Genomic DNA, 10,350 nt, shown 5'->3' on the forward strand with positions numbered 1-10,350 from the left:
AAGGGGTAAACCTCAGGTTTTTAATTAAGAACGAAAGTATGATATGAGATGTAATGATGTGTTAATTATTGTGGAAGTCCCCTTATATAGTTTTCATGAGATCTAGGTATCAGAATCCATCCGGGATCGTGTTTCCTTGATTTGGAAGTCAAAATACGTCATAAGGGACCCTATAGGTTTGTCTCAGTCGGCGTTGTCGAGTTCCTCAAAGCAATACCAAAAGTTGTGCTCAAAAATATACCTTCTCTGCCTGAAATACGACTACTTTCGGTATTTCTAAAGCTATGCCAAAAGTGGTTCTGTAGATTGCAGTTTTACGTCCCGACTGTTTTGGCCGTAACTTCTTCGTCCGAACTCGGAATGACCTCATTATTTCTCCGTTCTCTTCATAATTGAATTTTCTTGAAGATGGTGATAAGAAATCCTTAATTTGGATGATTTGAACTTGGTCTTATTCTCCTTTTTATGATCTTGAGCATTCTTTGCTCCTTTTCGTCGCACTTCTTCCTTTTCTTTCGGCTTTAGAAACTTGGATCTTTCGAAAACTTCAATTTATAGCTCTTTTGCAGTCCTTTTCATTTTTCTTAGGATGATTCACCTGATATGACACATAAACTAGAAAATAATCATAATAACAAGTAACATGCAAGAATTATAGCTAAAACAAGTATGAAATTGACATTCTAAACATGTAAATTAAGCACTTATCAACTACAACCACGTGGATCAAGGTAATTGAATTTGGCGTGGCTAAAACATAACATATAGCCACGTTAAATCTATATGAGGCGTGTCTATAGGATAACCAATGGCTACGCCAAAAAGCAATTGGCGTGTCTAAAGTGAACCAAATAGCCACGCCAAAAGCAATTTGCGTGTCTATAGTGAACCAAATAGCCACGCCCAAACAATAAATCTAGTGTCTACAGGGTACCAGTACTTATGTTTTTGGGACACTATATAGCAACACCTATATGGCTCTGGCGTGTCTATTTCATGCAGAAATAGACACGCAAGGAAGGCGTGGCTATAAGCTACCTAAAACCACGCCGTCATACCTAAAACCACGCGAGCAGAAACCACGCCAAGTCCAAACCAAATTGGCGTGTATAAACCCCTATGGACACGCCAATTTGGCGTGGAAAAAGTGTCTGTTTGTACCAGTGCCATATGCATCTGAATAAAATGCCCTAGATCAGAAACCCAAATCTCATAATCGATTAAACAAGAAACCCTGAATCAATAATCATTTTGAAACCCTAAAACAAATACCTAAATCTAGCTGAAAATAAATCGAAATCAAAAAAACAAATAAATACCTAAATTAAACAAAGTAGAATAGATGCTTTCTCACGATTAACTGAGAGTGAAGATCAGTTCTTCCAAGTTCGAACTCCGAAGAACAAACTAAATCGAAAAAATGAATCATAATGCAGAATAAAATTCTAAAGTCGATTTATGAATCCCTAAAAAAACTATTATAGATGATGAAGAAACTGAATCAAAACTGATTAATCAAACTCGATCTAGCTTCATCGGATAAGAGCAGAAACTCGATCTGGTTTCATCGCTTGAAGAGCGGCTAAGAGCAAAAGGGAGAAAAAAAGAAACCAAAAATGAAATTCTCGATCTGGTTTCATTAGGGTATACAGATCACGTATGTGAATCGCACACGCATAGGGGGGGAATATCCTCTAATGTTACTCATCTTGGGTGGAAATACAATTGTATGCGTGTGAATGGCGCACTCATAGACTCCAGGTGTTACGACCCAGGTATGACGAAGCGTGTGGCTGGCACGTCTACTAATAAAATTCGTAACGAGTGGCCTCTGTTACAAATTTTTTTAAAATTCGTAACGATCCCTGCCTGTTACAAATTTTTTGTAACGGCCAGTAAGCCGTTATGAATTTTTGTTACTAATCTGGGAATTTGGTGTGGTGAGTGACAGTGGTAATGAATAGAGAGTATTTGTGTTTAGTCCTAATTTCCACTAGATCCTCCAGAACTTCAAAGATTTGCTCGGCATCTTGTATCAGAGATGCCATTCTATTTTCTAGGTCTTGATATTCATTATTTGTAGACTAAGATGAGGATTCATACATAGTTGTAGGAGTTCTCAAAGCAAACAAATAATAGAAATAAACACTCAAAATAAAGCAAATTGATGAGTTGGATGAAAGAAAAGAATCATCTTTTGACGAGAAAGAATTTCATCCTAATGATGAGGGAGAAAATCGTCATGTGAAGAGAAACGTATTAAATTTACTTCAGAATTACAGTATAACAGTTGTCTCAATTTGATTGTTATTATGGGTTATACGTGTAAACAGTCTTATTTTTCATATACAATTTTTTTTTTTAAAGTCTACAAAAACAAAATTTTAATTTGTTTTCTCTCTCTTCTTTGTGATTTATTTTCTATCTCTTCACATGATTTATCTTCTCCTTCTTTTTTATCAATTTTTTTTCTCCTTTTTTTAATAATTTTTTTTCTCCTTTAAACCAATGTGACCTTTATTTTAGTTCACCCCCATCATAGCCATTTTAACAAAGATACTAAAGAGAATCACGTCTTAGTATTTCATCTGATTTCAATTAAAGTAAAAAGTAATAAACTCGTTATTCTTTGTGATTTATTTTCTATCTCTTCACATGATTTATCTTTTCATTCTTTTTTATCAATTTTTTCTCTCCTTTTTTAATAATTTTTTTCTCCTTTAAACCAATGTGACCTTTATTTTAGTTCACCCCCATCATAGCCATTCAAACAAAGATACTGAAGAGAATCACGTCTTAGTATTTCATCATCTGATTTCAATTAAAGTAAAAAGTAATAAACTTGTAATGATATTTAATCTTGTAGAACAATCTCATGATGGTAGTTCACTATAACATTTTATCTTGTAGAGAATGTACTCGTAATCGTAGTTCATTAAAATAGTTCGTAAAATGAACTTTTACTAGTATTGTCGAGCCTGAGACCGTGCGATCGCATAGGTCCCAGCTCTACAGAGGGCCCAAAATTCACACTTCCAGAAAAAAAAGAAGTTATATTTCCTTGGCTTTGACAAGTTTTGAACGAACAAGCTTGGGTGCTACTAAAGAGCTCTATCCACTGAACTATTCGTTTGTTGTTACTTTAACTTCGGATGTTATCTTAATTATTCTATTTGTAAAAGTAAGTGTCCAAACAACCATGATTCACGGCTAATACCTTTTAATCCAGTGCTACATCTTTTAATTTTTCTTTAACATATTTTTGTTCTTGTTGGTGGACACTAACCGAAAATATTTATTTTATACTTTCTTTTATTCCTTAAAGAAAAATATTTACAAATAAACACTGTTTTTACAAAATTATCGGGGAAAAAAATTCGACCTTACAAAAGGCCCAAAAAAAAAGTCGCACAGGATCCTTTTGGGTTCGGGATCGGCTCTGTGTACTAGCCGTTCTTGTAGAATTATATTGCAATAGTAATTAATTCTAGTATTTCATTTTGAAGTTAAAACTCATAATTATAGTTCAATATAGCGATCTTTGTAGGGTGAACTCGTAGTGGTGGTTTACTTTGCATAATGAACTTGCAATAGTGGTAGTTTATTATGTAGAATAAACTCCCAATGATAGTTCATTTTTTTGTTTACATATTGAACTCATAGTGGTAGTTCTTCTATATATATATATATATATATATATATATATAGTGGTAGTTCTTCTATAATAGTTCATTTATTGATTAATCTCGTGAGAGTAGTTCACTATAAAAGATAAATTTGGGGTTAATTATTCTTATGACTCTAGAAAACATGGGTCTTACTCTTTTGACCCTGGGATCTTAGAAATAAATATTTAAATTATTCCCTTAGCCCTGTAACAATTGTGAATATTCCCTGCACACATTCTAGTTGTGCATATTTCCTGCACGAATTTTAGTTGTGGATATTTTCTACACAATTTCATATCAATGTGTTTGTTCATCTTTAAAAAACGGTTTTATAAACTTATTTAATGTGCATATTATAGTATAAACCATTATGAAAGGTTAGTTAACATTGTGGCTAGTAGCTGCACACTAGAAAAACACTGTGGATAATAGATGCACACCAAAAAAAGTCGTGGATAATATCTGCACACTAAAAAAAATTACTTTGAATAATAGTTGTAATTCTAAAAAAATCCATGGATAATATCTACACACAAATAAGAAAAAAATAAAAATAACTTAAGGAGTAGAAATTTTAAAAATACGAATAATTTGATATTTGTATTTACGCTCATTGGATTGGTCTTTCAAAAACTTTTCTAAATATATAAAATTTGTCAAATTCCTACGTATGGTTTCTGAGATATGTTATATTGAAGTTGGTTTGACAATTATACCCTTAAAGAATAGAGTTTATGTCAAATTTTAACATTATTTAACATCTTTATTCATATGACCCTCATTCTTTTTTAAGGGTCATTTCAATAAAATGGGTTAAATAATTTTTAAATGGGCTTAAGCCCAAGGCCATTAGACTAAGAAAGAGGGGGAGAGGGCCAAACACTTAATTCCGACTAATAAAAAGAACGGTTTTTTGGGGACCAACCTTTTTTTTTGGGACCATTGTTTTATTTTGGGTAAGACATTAGAAGTAATTCTAGGTCACCCTTTATCTAAATACTTATCTTAATACCAACATTACCCCCCTGATTATTTTTGTATAATGATTAGTTAGTGTGATTAATCATTGATTAAGGTTATATTAATAGATTGTTTTTTTTTAAAAGAAGTAGAATTATTGATTGACTAAAGTGATAGAAGAAGAAGAAGAAGATGGAGAAAAAAGATGGGTGAATATGGAAAAGAACATCCTTTGGGTGTCGAAGTATGCTTGTAACTTAGTGAATGTTGCTGTAAATGGCCTAAAATATCTTCAAAATCAAAATTGTAACAAAAAAATTTCAACCAGATCAACAAAGTTCGGTTATATTATATGAAGAACATGTAACCGAACTTTCTGCAAATGCAGTTCGGTTAATAAATCCAAAATCACAGGCAACCGAACCAGAGCTTTAATGGAGTATTTGTTTGTTCAGATATCTGATGAAAAATCAAATGTAACCGAACTACTATGCTTGAGTTTATAGAGTTTTGTTCGGTTCAGTCGACTCGACCACGTTGTAACCGAACTTTAAACAACAGAGTTCGGTAAGTTCGCAATTTTTTTTTTTTTGCGATTAAACCGAAATCAACATTTGGCTATATAGAGAAGAGTTTGGTTTTGAAATTATTTTTACGAGTTAACCGAACTCATTATATAGGTTTTCAGAGTAAAGTTCGGTTAGGATATTTTTTTTTTGCGATTAAATCGAACTCAATATTTGGCTATATAGAGAAGAGTTCGGTTTTGAAATTATTTTTGCGATTCAACCGAACTCAGGTGTTCAGTTAGGCAAAAAAAAAAATTCTTAGCCGAAGTGTTCTTCGTGTTCTTCATTTTTAAAAGTTCGGTTGTAAAACTAGGGTTTTTTTCAAAATTTTCCTAATCGAACTTACTACTGTAACTTCCAAATTCAACATATTTTGATGACTACGGCTCAAAATTTCAATTAAAAACGAATTAGAAGTAACGGGTTTGTGGGAAAATACTTATAGATAGGTTTGTTTATAAAAGATTGATTAATCGATGATGATGAAAATTTGATGATTTTGATTAGATTTGTATATGATCAGGTTTAGATGATCATAAATTGATGAAGAAGAGAAGAAGAAAAATTGGAGAATAGAGGAAGAAGAAGTTGTAGATTAGTTATAATTTTAATTAGGTAAAAGAGTAAACTAATCATATCCACCTTTTAGGACACCCCTTATAATTATAGGTAAGGTGGCCTAATCAAATCATGATCCCCTCAAAAAAATCCATGATCCTCAAAAAATGGTTCTAAGAAAAATGATTGCATCATCCACGATGTGTATCATTCACCGTAGGACCAAAAGATAATGTTTTGGGGGTTGGGGCAATTTAACTTGGCCCGCAAGATTGAACTGACATATAATTTCCTACAATAGGCTGTTTTTTTGCTAAAGAGATCACCATTTTTCTTTTTGTTTGAAATCTGAAAAATTTGGCGATACCAGGTTTCGGGCAAAGATCTTTGGTATTACCGCCTAAATACTGTTGGATATTTTTAATATGTTAGAAAATAAAATGGTTTCCCGTTTTAGTTTGCTACTATGACCGGAATGTGTTTTGTGTTGAATAAACACAATGGATGTCAGTTGGAGATGAAGAGACATCTCTGATAGGTGTAATGGTTCATAAAAGAAACAACCATTCCCAATAGACACTTTATGTGCTTTTTGGAAGTGAAGAGGCATCTCCAATAGCCATGAATATCCCTATAAGTAGTGAAGGTATTCTCCCATTCTTTACAATGAATTCAACCTGTTTTTTCTCTTTCTAAAGCATCATCAGAATTCTTTCTAGTGTGTTCTTGGTTGGGTCAAAGGGTACAAACCTTGAATCCAATTATCTGTTGTACGGCTTTCATTGTATCCTGAAGGCATTATTTCACATACCTGTTGTAATCACCAATTGATATTGAGAGGGTAGAAATAATCATCTAAAAGAAATCTATTCGAGCCTTGAAAATCAAGAGTACAACAATTTCTTTTAGTGTTATCATCCTCTGTTTTATACCCAAATTTTCCAACAAATACTTCACCACCGAAATACAATTATATTGGCAAAAAAGAAAAAAAAAAGGTCATATAAAAGAAAACTAATTAACTTAATAAAAGCTATAAAATTAAACAAGGCATTTCCCATTTCCTATGCTGAGAAGAACTTTAAAAAAACACGATTAATGGGTCGATCCATCTTCTTTGGATCTACAGAAAACAGTTCCAGAACGACCATTCTTGCTCACATTGTTCATAACAGGCACAATATAAGTTACCGGTATCTGGGTCAGTGTTTATCTGGGCACAAATTGTATTTAATCCCCCTTGAAAAAAACTCCAACAAAATCTTTGACAGTTCTGGACAATGTCATCCATAAATTTCCAGCGCAAGAGTGCTCCACCACAAGTTTGGTATTCACAGTCAAGCCATTTCTCTGCTCCAGCTTTAGAACAATTATGCCAAAGCGTAGCATCTACATACCTGCAATTTTTGAAGACACTCAAATCACAAATATTGTCAGTCAAACTTGTATTAATAAGAGAAAGGGTAATATATTGAAAGCTAGATTGGTGTAGCTGTGAGTTTTAGAAAAGTGAACTTTTATATGTTCGTATTTTTAACAACAATTTTTTTGAAGTATCAGCAGTTAAGCTAATGATAAAAATAGACATGTTTTAAAAGCAAGCATGAAGGAAAAAGAAAAGTGAGTCGAGAGTACTACTTACATGGGCTTGAGAACAATCAAGGATAAAAGAAACCCGATGAGCAAAAAAGTTTTAGTAGCCATGATGTTTAGACTTTAGCAAGAAGTGAAGAATTTGATTAGTTGGTGATCAACAAAGATGGTAAGCTCTATTTATAACATATATAGGATCGGTAAATTAAGTTTATTAAATTCGTTGTAGGAAAGCTCCATCGGCTTTCTTATAACAAAAGGTATATGGATTTAGAGAATCAAATTATAGCAATTAAGAAGGACTCGTTTAAGGCTGCAATTGGCACAATGACTTTAGATCTGCTGAACCCTACTTGTATGTCAACTCTTCAGACCAATCGAAATCCTTGAAGTTCTTTCAGTCTTGAAGTAACTTTTTATTTTAGTTGAACAATAAAAAGATTTCATTGATAGAAAGATTGAATGTGCAGAAACTGAAACCAAGCCAGTGTTACAAAATCGAAGTAAACAAGAACCCAAGGAGATTTGGTATCCAAATCTCTCTAATATATCAACACTTGGAATCTTGATAGCTGAAGCCCAAGAATAAAGATGACACTTGATAATAAATGATAAGCTGCTCAAAAAAAGAAAAGAAAAATGAGCTTATTTTCTGTGTTAAAACCCTTGTGGCCTTATATAAATTGCAGTGGAGTATTCTTTTAATGGCAAGATTGAATTTTATTATGCATCTCAAAATAAAATCTTCTCTTCTTATAAAAAAAAAAACTCTCAAAGTAAAATCAACCACACGTATTCCTCACTAATCAAACCATGAACTAGATTGACTAGCAGAGTAGCAGTTACTAATTATTGCACACACTCAAACAAAAGCAAGAATTACTAAAATTACCGAATGACTAACATTTATCATTATAAAGATGACTAGGCAGACGGGGTTCAGGGACTGCCACTAATGGGATTTTTCTTGGCGTCGAAAGTCCCCAAACTTCCTCCATATTCAGGTCAGCTCCGGCCGGTAACTTCCAAACGAAACCATGTAAGAGATTAGCTAAACTTGATTGGATTATCTTAATTGCCAATGAATAACCAGGGCACATCCTTCTCCCTGCTCCAAAGGGCAGTAGCTCAAAGTCATGCCCCTTGACATCCATTGTTTTTCCAACAAATCTTTCCGGACGAAATTGTTCCGGTTCTTCCCACAATGTTGGGTCTCTTCCTATTGCCCATACGTTCACAAATGCATTCGTTTCTGATTGTATGGTATAGCCATTGATGTTAACATCTTCACGAGTCCTGCGAGGTACCAGTAAAGGTGCCACCGGGTGCATCCGCATTGTCTCTTTTACGATTGCTTCAATGTATGGTAGGCTATGGATATCTTTCTCTTCAACCCATCTTTCTCTTCCGATGACCCTATCGAGTTCTTCGGTTGCCTTTGCAAAAATTTCCGGAGTTTTCAAGAGCTCAGAAATTGCCCATTCTATTGTCACTGCTGAACTCTCCGTTCCCGCTGCCATTAAGTCCTGAAAATTGGTACAAACACACGGGTTTAGTAAAGAAAATTCTGAAAATTGGTACATAACACATGGGTTTTGTAAAGAAGTTTCATGTTACATCTAAAATGTACAAAGTGGCAAACGATTGGGTTAACTCTCTGAGATCGTTATCAACATTCACCCACTTGGGTGTTTATAGTGTTTCAACGACATTTCGGTACGTCCTTGGCTACTAATTTGTATGTATGCGTACGCGGTCCGCACTCAATAATTGAGTACGGGTATTATTATGTTATGAGATAATTGATTGTTAATAAGATTTCAACGCGTCCCAATGCAGTGTCGGTCATAAATAATTAACCTACCGAGAAAGATTTTAAGATTTTTTCGGTGAATATAGCTTTTACAGCCGACTTGAAACCACGATTCATGAAAGTTTTTATAAGAAAGATCTCGAGGTTGATATATAACGAATGGTGCGATGGACTTCGCTGAAAAGAAATGTTTACCTGTGTAAATGCCTTGACACTTGTCCTAGTAAGCTTGACGTCATTGCTAGGATCATCAGCAAATTGTAGAAGAACATCAACCATATCTTTAGCAACAAAATCTTTCCCTGCAACTTCTTTATTGGATAGATGCTCATCAAGAACATGTTCTAAAAATCTATCAAATTTCTTAGCCAAAACTTTCATTCTCTTGACATACCCTTGCAAATCCAAGAATCCCAGCCAAGGAATTGAATCACCAATATTCAAAACCCCATTTAACAAAAACAACTCTTCTAGCATTTCTTTGAACTCATTTGGTGTAACAATTGAATTTTCATCTCCATCCAAATATCTTCTTCCCAAAACTATTCTGCTAATCACATTCAAACTAACATCAGCAAGATGATTCTTTAGGTTCACAGCAACGCCTTTCGACTCGTACAACGCTTTAGAGAGCAATCGTGTTTCTTCAATGCGGATGTACTCATATGATTCGACTCTTCTCACACTGAATAACTCAACCAAACACATTTTACGAGCTTGTCGCCAATAAGGACCATACTGAGACCAAGTTATATCAGAATAATTGTAAGTTGTGATTTTTCCAGCAGCAGTTTTGGGTCTACCGGAGAAAGATACGTCATGGGTCTTAAGAAATTCTTTCGCCATATCCACCGATGAAGCAACTACAACTCGGTGTGACCCGAACTTGAGTTGCATCAAAGGTCCGTATTTTTGAGACAGATGATGTAGTGAACGGTGAGGAAGGGCACCGATGAGGTTCAAGTTACCGATGATTGGCCACGCTTTTGGCCCCGGTGGTGGGTTTAGTTTGTTACGGCGAAGATGGAAACCTTTGAGGAGAAGTGCGATTGCCGCAAACCATGCTGCTGCATAAACAAGATATGATGGAAATTCCATTTTTCTATTTTTGGGTTGGGATCTTTGGTGGTGGTTGCGGTATTGGCTGTGGTTATAATTGCGATGGTGATGGTTGTTGTGGAGAAGCAAA

The 10,350-nt window shown here is 34.3% G+C and overlaps 1 protein-coding gene across 1 annotated transcript; it reads right to left on the minus strand.

The window, feature by feature from the left end:
• Positions 1-8,030: 8,030 nt before the first annotated feature.
• LOC113326545 (cytochrome P450 71A1-like) lies at positions 8,031-10,350 on the minus strand. Its single transcript, XM_026574253.1, has 2 exons — positions 9,357-10,350; positions 8,031-8,874 (listed from the first exon to the last, which is right to left on the minus strand). Exons 1-2 carry the CDS (start codon positions 10,257-10,259, stop codon positions 8,248-8,250), a joined length of 1,530 nt encoding a protein of 509 aa, XP_026430038.1. The 5' UTR covers positions 10,260-10,350; the 3' UTR covers positions 8,031-8,247.

This window comes from Papaver somniferum, unplaced genomic scaffold (genome assembly GCF_003573695.1).
Source record: "Papaver somniferum cultivar HN1 unplaced genomic scaffold, ASM357369v1 unplaced-scaffold_10, whole genome shotgun sequence".
NCBI lineage: Eukaryota > Viridiplantae > Streptophyta > Magnoliopsida > Ranunculales > Papaveraceae > Papaver > Papaver somniferum.

What these genes read in the sequence shown, in the direction of transcription:
- LOC113326545 (XM_026574253.1), bottom strand. Translation starts at nt 10,259, where the DNA reads ATGGAATTTCCATCATATCTTGTTTATGCAGCAGCATGGTTTGCGGCA. An exon ending in GTGTCAAGGCATTTACACAG is followed by an intron (nt 8,875 to 9,356) that starts GTAAACATTTCT and finishes ACCAATTTTCAG; the next exon opens with GACTTAATGGCAGCGGGAAC.